We start from the raw sequence: 15,368 nt of genomic DNA, 5'->3' as shown, positions 1-15,368 counted from the left end.
TTCTGACTCCTTTAACAGTGTTGTAACTTCACAAGGTCTTTGCCATATGACTCACCTACCTGTTGGATGAAACGGTGTCTTATGTGGCAAGGATCCTGTTTGATGACGGCCACTTTGTCACCGTGTTGTCTTTGCTCCTGAATTTCAACAAAGATTGATGAGAACGTATGCACTTTAGAAACACACACACACAATGAACGAAGAAAGGAAAGCTAGCTTCACGTCCAGCTCTCGAACTCCACAACGGAAGACACACAAATGCCGACCACGTGATGGAAAACAATCTCACGTGATATTTTATGTTGTAGTTTTTGCAATCGATAAAATAAGCAATGATTTGATGAAGCAAGGTTGACATGACCACTGACGTTTTTTATGTTACTTACATTTGTCTTCATTCCAATGCATAAGAGTCTGCAAATGTGTTGACTTGAGTGATATGATGTAGCCTCGACAAAGTAGTCAACTATTTCATGAGAGAAATGAATACCAAAGTATAAAGGACAGGGATTGGTCACCCGAGTAAAGGTCTCTTTACTCTCCCTTCTCTTTACTCTCGTGCCGCTTCCTTTTCTTTGGACTCCTTGCCTGCACACTCCGTGTTTTTTTTTTCTCTCTCATTCTCGTTCTCATGGCTCATGCAGCCCGCTCTCAGCTGATATGTATGTTGGCTAACGCGTTGCCTGTATGATGACTTTCTCCGTTAGCCCGTTTTCGTCAACTTGTGTGATTCTTTTTAATTAATGAAATGAAACCCGTGCAGTCTGTAAAGCTGATGTAGCCGAGTCTCTGGAAAGACTAAACTGGCCACAAAATAATTTTTATGTGGGCTTTATTCCCGACTGAACAATGAGAAATTGTACAGCTTTAAGATGAAAGTCTGAGATGTAAACTGAATTTTAAAAGAGTTCGAAAAGGGATCTAAGAGATCAAAGAAAATGATCTAACAGATTAAAGACAATTACGCCACAATAGACAACAGCAGTGGCTTGCTTAATAGGGAAACAGAAATAGAAATACATTATTTCCAAGCCACAATACTTCTTAGTGCAGAACAAATAATCATTACAACCCAATGTTTTGAGATGCAGCCACACTTACTCGATATGTTCCGGTGTGTCGGGTGTGTACAAAGCACGTGGACAAACACAAATGATCTCCCCTCTAAAGAACAGATAACACAGTTCATATAATTTCACAGTCAAAAAAAAACATATTTACATCTTATAACATTGCGAACACTTACGCTGTACAGCTGTTCACACGACTCACTAGTGGTAGATTTCAATCTCCAAACCAAACCACTCCAGATATTGTGCTCTACAAATACCATTCAACTAATTAATCATCTGTCCAAAATTAACACCTAACATGCGTCATGGTAAACTAGTTACCAATTACCTGAATATCGCCAGGGTTACGACGACCCATGGGTGTATCAAGTTGGGACAAGCAGTGGGCACAGTTCAGCGACTACCCTCCTGTCACCCTTACTGGTCTGATTCTCACACGCTGCATATGTTCCCGCGTGTTTTGATCTAGTGTGGCTCTTAAAGTGACAGTGCTACATTTGTTAAACAAGGAAGCCTTCACTACAAGCGTCTAAGTAAGGTTCACCTGGTTACACTGATTCATGAATAAAACATTTTCGTCTTGACAAATGATAATTTGGACAGTTATTTCATCAGGTAAGTGGAAGAAAGGACAAACGACGCCCAGTCAATAACCATACCTGTCAACTTTTCGGAGCGCCAACCTGTATAAACTACCAAAAAAATCCTTATAAAGAGCAAAAAATCCTTACAACATACCAAAGCAGGGGACCCGGAAATTTTTAGAATCCGTATGATTTGTGCGATACGGCCATATACGTAAGATTCACCACAAAATCCGTATGAACTATGGCTAAACCGTATGAGTTGACAGGTATGAATAACTTGGCTCACCTGTGAATAGACCATACCTGTCAACTTTTCGGAGCGCCAACCTGTATAAACTACCAAAAAAATCCTTATAACATACCACAGCATTTTATATGTCAAAATAACGGCAGAAAAAAACCCACGAAATTTTCAATGATATTTATTGTAGATCTCCATAATACAATGTCTGGTTAATGTCTAATCATCATTCTACTTAGTGGCATTACTGTGTTCAGAGTTGTATTCCTACGTTACTTTTTTCACCAACTCCAAATCATTTGGAGTTGGTGAAAAAAAACCGGAATTTTTCAGAATCCGTATGATTTGTGCGATACGGCCATATACGTAAGATTCACCACAAAATCCGTATGAACTATGGCTAAACCGTATGAGTTGACAGACAGATGCTGACTTGGCACAAGTTCTCTTTCTTCTTCGCTTGTTGAAACTTTTTCTCCTCTCTGTCTCGTTCCTTCACCTTCTTTCGCTGCTGCTTTCTTTCTTGCCTTAGGCCACACACAGCTTGCCATCTCTCCGTGGCTTCTCGTCTCGTCTAAATCGCTCATGTCGACGGTCGCTCGTGACTTGTGTTGAAAGAGCGACACATCAGTCCGTCCGTTCGTCACGCGGCCTTGCTTGTGTCTCCCTTTGGCACATTACGTTTTCGATGCCTTACCGCCGCCTGCTGGTATGGAGTGCGCTTTGAGCACGCCTTCAACTCGTCCTCTCTGTTCACAGGCGACCAAGCAGTCGTCACACGGCCATTGACTGGATGAGCCTTTTCTTTCATTTACCCCATTCAATAATTGTCCGCTGTATCGTTTGTAAATATAAAACTATTTTAGACGGTATGGATGTCATTCCATTAATTGAAAGCCTTGCAAGCAGTGTTTGGTAAGTTAATTCGAACTAAAATCTATCTCTGTTGCACCCCGCTGATGACATCTGGATTTTTGGCCTGTTTGACTGTCACTTCTCCCCCCCACCCAAAAAAAAAACTTCTGCCAACTTAATACTAATATGCACTTTTTTTACACGAAACATTTTGATAGTTTCGAAAAAACTTAAGAAAGCCAGCAATAAGTAATGTTGTGAAACCAATTTAATGAAAGTAAGTCGGTAAAATGTCAACATCACAAACGCATAACATTCACAGAACACTGAAAGATTAAGACATTGGGTTAAAACGCACACAGGGTTACAAGCCCTGATAAGTTGCAGTGTTACGAGGTAGGAATGAAAATGATTTCACAGGAATAAGGCACGTTGAAAAATGACAGGCACACATTTAAAATGACTCCTGCTTTTTGTTTCCAGCGGGGGCGCATTACAAAAAGATCTCCAAGAAAGCCACAATGAAGTGTCTTCGTTTTAAAGCACTTGGCGCAACCCCCTCAGTCAGTAACGAGACAATACAATACGGCAAAGCAAAATACTTGTCAAATCTTCCCGAGTCCGATATTTGTACGCAGATTCTCCAGTTGCGCGATCAGCTCTTGGGCGCTGAATCTGGTCGAGGCCTGCGCAGCCCAACATCTGCTGAGCAAAGTCTTGCAGAGCCTCCCGGGCTCCGACTGGAAGGCGGCATGATGCTCAACTTTGGGTCGAAGATGGTGAGCGACCACAGCGTAGAGGACGTGCTGCCTGTCCCCCGCGTAGGGCTGCTCTCTTGTCATCAGTTGCCAGAGGGTAATCCCAAACGAGAAGATATCAGATTTAGCAGAGACTTCTTCGCCCTTGAGCAATTCCGGCGCCGTGTGCGTGTACGTGCCACCGGCGCGACTCAACGGAACGACATCCGAAGCCTGACGCTTGCTCTCCAGTTGAACAGAGCAGCCAAAGTCTGCGATCTTGCACGCGCCTTCGCTGGACACCAGCACGTTGGCCGGTTTTATGTCCAGGTGAACGATCAGATGGGAGTGAAGGAAATGTAAACCGCGCGCGATGTCCAGAGAGTGACCGAGCCACCAACCGGGCTCCAGGGTCTCCTCCACGCAGCCGTAAATCAGCTGCTGGAGATTCCTGCTTCCGACATATTCCATCAGGATGGCCCCGATGCTGCTTTCGTCTCCAAAGTCGCTCGGCATGCAAGTCGTGGCCGCGATGATCCGCACGATGTTCCGATGGCGAAGGTGAGCGGCGTTCAGTTCGGCCCAGAAGCTCTGGCGAGAAGCCAGTTCGTTTTTGGCGCACTTCTTGACTTTTTTCAAAGCGACGGTCTGCCCGAGGTATTTTGCCTTGTAGACGGAGCCGAAGCCCCCGGAGCCGACGGGCTGGACGCAGTGGAGCTCCTTCCAGTAGATGACAGAGGACCACGGGCGCCTGGTCACTTTACCCTGGAGTCGCTGGCTTGGGACCTGTAATGTGGAGCCAAACGAGGGTTTGATTAAAGGGCTGCTGCAAGTCCCGATGTCCACGGAGGGGAAAATGTCGTTGGGGAGAAAACGAGTGGGGGGAGCCGGAGAAGGCATTGCATTGCATTGCGCTGTGTGCCTCTTTTCCGAAACGGCTTCTATCGACCGCCCTGGTCTCACATTCCGACACCTGTTTTCAATTTACGTTTATCAGAACTTGCATGCGCGGCATTCTCAAACGAAAAGCACACGAATACACGACTGGGATACCACCTTCGTTTTTACAAGCGAATGGCGCGTGCTTGTGACGTCACGTAGACGCGACAGAGTTCAACTATGTCAAGGTTTCCTGATTTCGGTCAAACTTTCTCTTGATTGATTGCTGGTTCCATTTGTATTGATGAATCTCTTTAAAGAGCTAATTTACTTGTCATTTCCACTGTGAAATGTCAATTGCGATCAGGAAAAAAACAAAACAAAAAAACGTCCATACACGCATAGGCTGGTCTGTTCATAGGAGCATACAGCACGTATTTGGAGTTTGAATAGACCATGGTGTGGAATGGTACGTTAACGCCAACGCCGTATGGAATGTGGCAAATTAGCGCGATAGGTGAAAATGCTTCATTTGTCACGAGGAAACGAAGCAACGGTTTTCAACTCAAAACCAGATGTCACGATGTCACGGGATAAAGACTGAACCGTCTGTGGCCATTACAGCATCATTTTGCAAATAGAACTTGCTGACTTCGTGTGTTATTCTGAAGTCCAGTATGCGCTTTAAACTCCACCGCGAATTCCCACGGTGAAACCAACCACCTATCAAAGTCGTTTGGATTCCGGATGAATTATTCTGGTACAGACTGTTCAATATAGTTTTGCCGCAGTTAAAAACGCCAAACCTCACCTGGGAGCACGATCGATGACAATCTTTGACATTTTTGATAGGCGGTGACAGAATGAGAATGGACACCAAGCGATACTTAAAAGTGTGGATCAATAAGTTTGAATATGTTTTATTCAAGCAAAAAAAATTAGCATTGTTCCAACACGTTGGAAGGTGGAGTTATAGACAAAAAAAAGCACAAAACATAAAACGTTCTCATTTTTATTGAACTTTCAATACATCGCATTTAAACAATGGAGTTGACAATGTCGCCCCCCCCCCTTATTAATAGCAGCAAGGTGTGTAAATAAAATTCAGGTTATTATGCAAAACAATAAATAATCTGCCTCTTTGGATTATGTCAGTGTTTTTTTTATTCTGTTTTACAAAGACTACAAACATATCTAAATATTTTTGATATATACACATTCAGTACTATATACATATATGCACATAAGCAAATATACGTGTGTTGATATAGATGTATTGTGTATATATTGTACATACTGTATATACGGTATATACTCACACACACAGTCTATACAAGGCCATATTTATATATCTATATACATATGCATATAAATACATTGCCTGTATGTATGAAAATATAACAGTAGTTTTAAAAATAGGTTTTTAGTTAAATGTTGAGAGTTACCATCATCCACGCAATCAATTCCATCACTGTTATGGGATGGCAACGTTATAACGCAACACATAAAAATACTAACATGGCTGGAATGCATGAATTGAATAGATTTCATCTCATTTTGGATGTTGTCACATGTACACCCCCCCCCCCCCCCAAAAAAATCATAAATCACGTTTGCTATAGCTCTCCCAATGACAAGGCTTCCCAATATCGGTAAAACAAACACAGGTGGGGCAAATAAAAGGTGTTGCTTGTGAGACACGGTTTGGAAAAATAAAGAGCAAACGTGTCACAGTACAGTCAAACGAAATCAAAGGGATATCGAACAGCCAGTCGGGCACATGCCAGCTGATCGGCTGAAATGACTACTTTTCAACAAACAATTCCTTTTCAAAGTAGAAAGAGTTGTGGAGCACCTCGAGGAGCTTTCGAAGCATGTTAGCAGCTTGATCCACTAGATTCTAGCAGTGTTTCTTCCATACACATTCAATCATGATCTGCCGGTACCACTGAGGGGTTTTCAACAGATTTGGAAGGCAAGGCGGAGGGAAGTTTGCACAAAGGAGCGTTTTTTTTTCTCTTCATGATCCTGATTTTATATCCGTCCGCTGATGTCCGTTTGACGTCTTTCCTCCCTGCCGCCTCCAAATGCTGTTTGGTCGTCTTCTCCGATAGCAGCTTTTAGGCATGAAAACACGAGACGCAAATTAAAACGTCAGCTTTCCGCCAACAACCTTTTCTCACACCGAGGTCCAAACCCGGCAGAAGACGACATCTATTTCAGGTTTGAGTTGAACATGTGCAAGTCATGCAAAAATGATGCTTTGAAACAAAAACGACAAAACAAAGCAAAAAACGCTGTCCACGTGTACCTGGCAAAGCAAAACAGCTCTATTGACACGTTATTGCCCTCGACGTCATCTCTCCATTCGTGACAAAAGGCAGCGGAGAAAATGAAGTGTTGCCGGACAGAGTGGCAAAGCACGCAGCTCGGAATCGGGGGCGAAGCAAAGACATTGACCTCGGCCTTCCGTCTCAGCGCACGGCCTTCTCCGGGGACCAAACGGACACCAACGAGCGGACCAGTGAGGCGCCCGAGCCTAAACGCCAGATGCTCGCGGGGTACCGCAAAGTGCTAACACTGATCATCGGGACTCGAGCGTTTCACGGAGCAAAGGCTGAAAGTAGAAAACGCAAAGGTGGCATCCAGCATCGACATCCGCGCTGCCCTCGACTTTTGTTGCCTTCTCCAGGCTTTGTGCACCCCGTTGCTTCCTTTTCCCCTTCGGCATTTTTGTATCGTTGGTTGGTATGGTAAGTGCTTCTGGGTAGCTGGGAATAGCATTTAAATTCTCTCTCAAGCAAAAAGAATTTTGACACGTCACAGAAAAGGGTGGTTAACTTGGCCAAATTGGATGGATTCGGGGGGAGAAAAAAAAAGAGGCCCAAAACGACAAATGAGTGGAATTGTGCAATTTAGGAACCGAAAATGATGAATCCGTTTGATGCGCGATTGAACTTGTTGGAATGGAACGCCTTTCGGTGACACTTGCGGTCTCTCCATTGCCGTCCTGCGGGCCACCTGCCCTCCCAAGGGCACGTCAACGGTATGACGACGAGGAACGGCGTCAACGGCCGATTGAGGATGCGGTCAGGTTTTGGCGGCGAGCGGCCGAGTCGACCGCTGTCGGGTTTGACTTTCTACGATTTGGGGGACGACTGAAGCCTCAATCGCAGAACGTATGGAAAAAAAAAAAATCGAATAGATTCATATCACGGGAGCACAAAGACGAAAAGTCAGTGAGGGAAAACACAGCAATGAACCAGGCTTGCATTTTGGAAAAACGTCCCGGCCCCAAAGGGCCGGAAAGTCGGCGTCCTGTTGCCGACGGGGCTTACGATGCGGCCGGCTGGGTTTTCGAGCAATGACATTTCCATTCCGAGGTTTTGGCACTCGTTTGCTAGAAGCGGAAGAGAGCTTCACATTGGATGTCGAGGACATCAAAAAAAAAAAAACAACACCGCCGCTCATGATGTGCACCTGTCGACGGCAAGCGCGTTTCATGAGTTGAAAGGCGAGGCGGAGGGATTTCCCAGCCACGGCGGGCCTCGAGCCGCGACCTTTCAGCGGGTCACTGGAAAGCCTGGTGGAAGCGAGGCAAGGTGGTGGGGGCGCTCAGGTTGCAAATGAAGGGAGCCTGGCTTTGAAGCGCAGCCTGCGGGCCCTGGGAAGGCTCGGGGGGCGGGCGGAGATGCGGGCTCTCCGGGGTGAGCGTCCGCTGCCCCTCGCCGCCCCCCGTGTGGTTGCACGGGGGCCCGTGGAGCGGCAAGAAATTGAAAAGCTGAGAGAAGTCCATCAGGGAGGACGACGCCAGCCAGTCGCCGGCCACCGACGTGGCCGTTTTGGCCGAGGACCCCTCCTCGCTCGCTTCCTGCGGCGTGCCCGCGTCATCCGCCGTCTCCGATTTGCCGATAGGGAGGCGCGGATCTTGCGCCGCCGCGGCGGAGGAGGAGGACGGCAAGCCGCTCTGTAGCTCCAACAGATAGCTCTCCAGCTCCCCCTTGAGATTCTGCTCCCGCTCCTGCGAGCAGACGGCGTATGAGGTCACGTTGGAGCCCGTCGGGTATTTGAAAGAGAGCAGCTGCGCGGCGTCGGAGAAAGGCTCCGGCTCGGGGACCAAGCCGCGTGGCGGCGGCGGCGCGTCCGGGAGTTCGGCCTCCGTGCCGCCCGAGGCCAAGTCACGGACGACGGGCTCCGCTTTGACCCTCAGCGGCTCCTGAGGGTGACTTTTCTTCACGTGCCGCGTCAGGTGGTCCTTGCGACCAAAGCGCTGGGCGCAGTATTGGCAAAGGAAGTCCTTGCGCCCCGTGTGAACCACCATGTGGCGCCGGACGTCCTTGCGGGTGTAAAAGTGGCGCTGGCAATGCTCGCAGGGATGCTTCTTCTCCTTGGCGCCGGCGGACTTGCCGGCGTGGCTTTTGAGGTGTTCCAGGAGCGCGGCGGTGCTCGGGAACGGCCGCAGGCACACTCGGCAGGTGAGGTCGCCGCTGTTGGCGGCGTGAAGGGCCAGGTGGCGCTTGAAGCCCAGCTTGGTGTTGTAGCTCTTGCCGCAGTGGCGGCAGGCAAAGGCCTCCTTGTGCGGGTCGTGGATGTGGAGGTGATTCTTTAAGTGATCCTTGCGGTGAAACATTTTCTCACAGTACGAACACTTGTGGCTTTTTTCCGGCGAGTGGGTTGCCATATGCCTTGGGAAAGAGACACCAACCATGAGCACTCAGCGTGAAAAAGACGCGGCTTTCTGCCGGGACGCCGTTCGCAAACCAACAGTGACGTGTCAATCGAGTGATTGAGAAAAGGCCGTTTTGTTTTTCTTATTCTTTTTTTGAACACACCAAGGTCATCCTCCCGAAGCTGTGAGGCACCAGCCGGAAAGACGCCGCCGCGCCGCGTCAAGCGAAACGCCTGACGGGGAGCCGGAACTCCCGCCGGAATTTACATTTCAACAAAAGGAGACGCGGTAGCCGACTTTGGCGCGATCGTTGGGATGCCTTTTGTCGAGTTAACATCAAGCGGCAGCCGGAGCCCTACGTTTGACTCGAACGTACTCAAAAGCCAACCGAAGCACATTTTCCAGTACGGACACACCTGCCACAAACCTGACGATGGGGCCCCCCCCCTTCTCCCCCCACCGTTTGGCCAGCACGACTCTTGACAAGCTCCACTCGATTGCGCTTCCTTCGCCCGTGTCAGGTGTCATTTCGAGCGGCGGCGTTCCGCCACCTGAAACATCAGCAGCTGCTGCCGCTCTACGTCCCTGCGCGCGGACCCCAAACAGCAGCAGAGTGCGCCTTTCGGTCCGGGGTCGGCGCGTGATGGCTCGCCGTCGGCGCACAAGAACGACCTCTACCGACATGCGGAAAAAGGCGAGCGCCGGCTGCTTTTCCGTACCTGAACAGCTTGTACTTGGAGACAAAAGCCTTGGCGCAGCCGGGCTGGGAGCAGCGGTAGGGTCTCTCGCCGGTGTGCGAGTAAGAGTGCACCTTCAGCTTCTCCAGACTGTTGAAAGCTTTCTGGCAGTCTTGGCAGGGAAAATTCCTTTTGGGCTTTGCCTCGGCCCTTCTGCGCCTCCCCGCGGCCGGCGCCGGCTTCGCTTTGACCATGGCGTCCCGGTGGAGGTGGCCCTGGGCTCCGGTGGCCATGGCGCCTCGAAGGCGGAGCGCTCACGGACGCGGATGCGGGCGCGCTTCCCAAAGGCGACTACCTTCCATCCACTTTTTCGTCCTCAACCTCGTCCGGCCTCATCAGCCTGAGAGAGAGAGAGACACGGAGAGGAAACGGTGACACTTGTGCTCGCAAAAGCGCCAATGGAGGCTCTTCACATCAGGCGCAGACGGTCAAATAAATGACGGCTATCGTGCTGGCGGGCAACATATCCCACGACCCATAAAAAGGGACTGGGACCCTCGACGGGTGAACTTCATTGGACCTGGAAACGTTTGAGTGCACACGTCTGCTCGGTGTTTTCGCTCCTCTTCGAACACAACTCGCACCGTCACTGGGATTTGGGGCGTTATGAGTCCACATCACTCAAGAAATAACCCCCAATAAATGCCGGCTGGCCACTGCACCTGCTTTTCAAGACTGTTTTTGCCCACTCAGACTTCGTTTTGGCAATTTTCTTAGATGTATTCATCGGTTTGTTCTTTTTATTGTCGTTTTGTTTTTCCCCTATGGAAAGAAATAGATGACATTTACCGGGACGACGCATGCGTTGCGGTTTCTCTCTTCCGTCGTTTGGCTTGTAAAATGAGTATTACTGCCTTGTGTGTGTGAGAGGGAGAGAGAGAGAGAGAGAGAGACTTGTGTGACTTCTACAAACATTCAAGTTGCGCTTTGTTCAGAACAAACGAAAGAGTGCCAACTTTCCAGCGATTCCAAATGTGCAACAACGCCACTTCCCGTTTCAGTCGTGTTTCTTACATGCGCAGCGATGCGATTTGCTCAACGGAATTCTCAAGCAATCGATGAATCGGGCAGCGCCAAGGCCGGGCGCCTTTGTCGAAGCAGAATCGTTCTTTTTCAGCGCCGGACATTCTTTGCTCGTTTGGGGACGGCCACGCTGTCCCCGGTCGCCACTTTGGAGGTGTCAAAAACCAAAGCGCAAAAAGGCCTCGCGGCGCAGACGTTCGCATGAGCGCACGCACGTGTGCTCGTTTGCAGTTGGCCTCGGTGGCGTTTTGTGCCGCACCTTAACGAGTTTCAGACCGGAATGGAATGAAGCGACACGCTCGGGTTAAAAACTCGGGACGCTTCAATACGCAGAGTTGAATTTTCTTTGCGGCAAACAAACGAGGGCAAATCAACAGCTCCAAGCAAGCCCCCCCCCCCCTTTTTTCTGCGTACACGCATCTTCTTTGGAGAACTTTGCTAAAGTCCTTTTGCTTCCTTCAAGTGATATTCTCCAATTCCTTGACTGTGACAGAGTGAAGAGAGACTTGATAGACTGCGTTTTGACAAGGTGAACGGTGTTTGAAGCACGCGGGGCCCTGTCAAACTATTCCAAAAAGGGCCGTCTAGGGATTCTGGTTACCGTCATGTGAAAAAGGAACGAAGACAAGCGTGTAACCACCAATTGTCAAAACGTACGTCCGCCACTGATTTGCTGGCTGGCTCCCTCGAGTACACTGCAAAAGAATCACCGCCGATGTACATTTCAGTTTCAACTACAGTACATCACATTTCTTCTTCTTCCAAAAAAAGCACATTTGAAGCGAAACTTGACAACATTGAGCACTTCTGCTCAAATCATGTTGAATGACAGTATCACCGTCTACTCAACAAGCTTCTGGGGGGGGGGGGGGCAGCGGCAAACAAGCTCACCCTAAACAATCAAGATACAACTTTGAATGGAATGACATAAGGCTAGCCCACGTGCACAGAGTTGCTTGGAGATTTCAAGAAAACTTGCAAACAAGTTGGCAAGTTGCTTTCACTGTCATTTGCAACACGACTGAACAAAAACAAACTAACAAACCAAAAAACCGCTTCAATTTGAATTTTGCTGGATGCTGTCAGCGACCAACGGGAACGACACACGAAGCGCGCACGCCAGTCGGGAAAGCCTTCTTCGTTTGCCCAACATATCGGCGAGCTCGATTTCGCCCAAGCGGCGTCTTCTCTCGACTGGCACGGGAGTGACGCCAGTTGCCCGAACTGTCTGTAAATATTGTGACGGCGGTAGAAAATGACACCGAGCCGAGGAACATGTTTGGAAAGAGCGATGGCTCCCATCGATGATGATCGATTGACAGGCTGAACCGAAGCCGTAACGTGAACACAAGTCACCGCAGCCACAGGCAAACGCCAGAAAATAAGACTTGATTGATTTGGTCATCAACCAATGACTTCGTTATTATTATCATCCGTTCACCTTGAAGATAGTCAGCGGGCTGCCATCAACTTTCATCAACTCCTTAACTACTGCACTTAATTTTTTTTGAGATATATAAATATATATATACTGTATATATAGTCATTAGAGTTCGCAGAGGTGCGCGGTAACACCGTCTTGGACATCATTTATGAAAAGGTGTTTTTACCGAAGCCACGCCGGGCTCTTCTCTGTGGTCGCAAACCGGGCAGAGAGGAACACAAACTTTTTTTTCCTTCTCCGAGCTCACCCGTCTCTCATAATTTGAATAACCCCGATATTTTAATTCAAGAAATGAGTAACGGTATGCTTAATTGACACGAAACTTACCCCGGGCGCTTCAACATCCCTTCTGCTGTGTTTTTCTTGACTTTCAACTATTTTCCGAATTTTTAATAATTTTTTTCTCATATTTTTTCGAGACGCGGCGGGCCCGAAATTTGTTTGCTTTCCTATCTTTCGAGCAGCCATTGTATGTGCGCTGCAATGCAACCGCACTTGTGTCGAAGTCACGCCCATCGAGGTTGCACCGCGTCGAAGAAGTCGCTGCCACTTTCACTTGGCTCTCACTTACCGACGTAGAGCGGCGAAAGCCACTTGCGAGACTTCTCCTGGAAGACGTCGGGCGTTGCGCGCGGGTTTCCATTGAAGTTCAGATGTTGGGCGACTGTAGACGCCCGCCCAAGTAACTCGTAGGGTCGTCAGGTTGCCAGCCTGGAAGGACGCCATTCGGGAGATCCGATTGGCCGATTCTGCTGTCAGTCATGTGTTACGGCATTGTTGTTCTTCCGGCTGCGTACTGTCGTTCCGTTAGCACGAAGGTAACGCTCAACTGCGGACTCCGGGATGCTGTTTGGTAGCTACAGTATATACTTTCTTGAAGTCGCCCGCTCCCACTTGAAGACACTTCCCCAGATTCTTCACGGGTGACTTGGAGCCATTGCCTTTGTTTCTTCCCGCAAGACCCCCGCCTCCTGGAAGTAGAGGTCAAAGCCTTAGCTAGGCTCAAATGAATTCGATTTCGTGTCTGTTTACGACAATTGTGATCCTCGACTCACACCGGACATGAACATTTCCCGTGTCAAGCGTCCTGTTCTAGAGAACGACTTATTTGTGTGTAAATCCCAGTTTGATAAGGAACGAAGTACAATTGCTTGGTGACCGTACTTGGCTCAGTAGTTCTGATTGTTTTCTGACCACTTTCTACTCCACTCCGCATTTTGGGGGAATAACGAGTGAAAGTTCCCCGTTGAAATGAAGTTATCGTTCCAAATAACCACAATCCGTGGCGTCCTTTTTTCACCTAATTTTACCGAATTTTCCGCGCACCCCCCCCCCCCCCCCTCCCGAAGCAAATGTCTTCAGTTATATCGTCGTCGAGTTGTAAAAAGCCATCATCCTTCCTCCTCTGAACATGTCCGAACCATCTCAATCAGCTCGGTCCAACTTTTGCCCCAAACCGGCTAAGCTTCTGGTGGGCTTTGTACATGTTGTGAATGGACGAAAGGATACTCAACGAGGAAACGACATCAACTCACTGTACTTGCATCACACAACACACACACAAAAGTACTCTTGCCAAACTTGTAACAAAGTTGTTGTTGTTTTTTTGTTGGTGCGTCTACAGAGATACAAATGGCCAAAAATGCCAGAAAACTCCGGAATCAAGACATAAATCCTTGCATTGACGTAAGACCCGATTCTGCTCGTTGGATGCGATATATTTCTTTTGAACCGTGTTTGATCACTTTCTCTCTGGCGCGTAGGAAAGTGACGCATCGCAAAAGTGTTTGGATTCTTGCAACTACGACAAGAACATGTGCACGGCCTACTTCCAGAGATACAAGAACTGTCGGAAATATTGGGTAGCTATGGATTTACCTTGACTAAAGTTTACAGAGTCAACCCCAGAAACCAATGACTACTGTACACAGAATGTGGGGAACAAGTAATGTACGTCGTACGGTAGCTAGGCTGTAATATACGTAATTCGACGGCTATCTGCTGGCACCGGAGCTCCTCCGGCGGCGCGGCCCCCAACGCATCCTCGCGGTTCACGTCAATCGTAGTCAATGACACTTCAGCCACGCCGGAGGCTCCTCTCGTTTACAAACATTATGTGCTCACTGATATATGTGCAAAGTCCAATGGCCAGCATCGCCCTTTGTGATCACTCTTCTTGTCTTTCTACCTCCTCAGCACAACGTCATGCTGCACAGGAGGCGAGAGGGGGTGACACCTGACATGCCCACTGCGACGGAAAGGCAGGAGATTCTCTCCGCCCTTGGAGGGAAGCCATATTGAGGAGCCATCAAGCGTATGCACAGACCCCGGGGCTTCGACGTACGTTGGCTTGTTGCTGCAACACCAAAGAAGTCTTGTGAAGACAAAGAAACCGTGGCGGCAATTTGTTTGACTGAGTTTTGCAAACAATGTCACGGCAGCATAACACTGACCGGATGGCGAAGCGTTTTTCCGTTTGCGAAAATGAATGCGCAATTTTTCTTTTAAACCAACCGCACGGCCCGTGTCAAATGTCATCTTCACATATTTATCCTGTGGCGGGCCGCCAGTGACCCGGAGGGTGTGGTTTGGACACCGCTGTGCTAGTGTGTTGCAGAATAAAATGTTTGACGAAGCCTAAATCAACACACGACTCGACTTTGCTGTATTCTCCCAAACCTATACATGCCCAAAATTCACCTGCAGGACTACAAAGGATGCGTTTGATGTCTGTGAGGACGTTTAGTTCGTCCAAATTGGACTCCTGACCAGTGAGCGCTTCCTTTTTGTCTCGTGGGAAGCGTGTGACGTTATTGTCGGGTACAGATTGAAATCAAAGGTAAAAAGGTTCATCTCGGTCAGTTCTCAACTCGTTTTTGGCTGCCTTTCCAGCAGCTCCTATATTTTGTTGTTCTACTTCTTCCTTTCATAACTTTGCTGCTGTGGATTGGGAATTTCTCCATTGCGAGACTAATAAAGGTTTTCTTATCTTATCTTTTCTTATTTCTCAAGCACGGAAAAACAACCACTGCTTGAAATTGGACCGGTTAGGAATCTTTTGAAACGGGATTCATTTAAAATCTCTGCGTACATTCAAAATTCAAGTCATCTTGAATATTCTTA

The 15,368-nt window shown here is 48.3% G+C and overlaps 3 protein-coding genes across 5 annotated transcripts; 1 reads left to right on the top strand and 2 right to left on the bottom strand.

Moving 5' to 3' along the window:
- Window positions 1-3,006: 3,006 nt before the first annotated feature.
- mos (MOS proto-oncogene, serine/threonine kinase) lies at window positions 3,007-4,569 on the bottom strand. Its single transcript, XM_086102065.1, has one exon. The coding sequence runs from the start codon at window positions 4,391-4,393 to the stop codon at window positions 3,362-3,364; it is 1,032 nt and encodes a 343-aa protein (XP_085958191.1). The 5' UTR covers window positions 4,394-4,569; the 3' UTR covers window positions 3,007-3,361.
- An 829-nt stretch (window positions 4,570-5,398) lies between these two features.
- Window positions 5,399-12,912, bottom strand: plag1 (pleiomorphic adenoma gene 1). Its single transcript, XM_086102063.1, has 3 exons — window positions 12,817-12,912; window positions 9,761-10,118; window positions 5,399-9,057 (listed from the first exon to the last, which is right to left on the bottom strand). Exons 2-3 carry the CDS (start codon window positions 10,009-10,011, stop codon window positions 7,944-7,946), a joined length of 1,365 nt encoding a protein of 454 aa, XP_085958189.1. The 5' UTR covers window positions 10,012-10,118; window positions 12,817-12,912; the 3' UTR covers window positions 5,399-7,943.
- A 122-nt stretch (window positions 12,913-13,034) lies between these two features.
- On the top strand, window positions 13,035-14,891 carry chchd7 (coiled-coil-helix-coiled-coil-helix domain containing 7). 3 transcript variants are annotated; one of them, XM_086102066.1, is made up of 4 exons: window positions 13,035-13,228; window positions 13,870-13,931; window positions 14,009-14,107; window positions 14,442-14,891. In XM_086102066.1, exons 2-4 carry the CDS (start codon window positions 13,878-13,880, stop codon window positions 14,544-14,546), a joined length of 258 nt encoding a protein of 85 aa, XP_085958192.1. In that variant the 5' UTR covers window positions 13,035-13,228; window positions 13,870-13,877; the 3' UTR covers window positions 14,547-14,891. The 3 variants fall into 3 exon arrangements, with proteins under 3 accessions (XP_085958192.1, XP_085958194.1, XP_085958193.1); XM_086102068.1 differs by lacking the exon at window positions 13,035-13,228 and adding an exon at window positions 13,561-13,781; XM_086102067.1 differs by lacking the exon at window positions 13,035-13,228 and having other exon boundaries at window positions 13,561-13,931.
- The last annotated feature ends 477 nt before the right edge of the window (window positions 14,892-15,368 follow it).

This window comes from Hippocampus guttulatus, chromosome 21 (genome assembly GCF_054856545.1).
Source record: "Hippocampus guttulatus isolate MCC_2025c chromosome 21, RoL_Hgut_1.0, whole genome shotgun sequence".
NCBI lineage: Eukaryota > Metazoa > Chordata > Actinopteri > Syngnathiformes > Syngnathidae > Hippocampus > Hippocampus guttulatus.
Note: the sequence above shows the minus strand (reverse complement) of the source record. Positions and strands in the feature narration are given on the sequence as shown.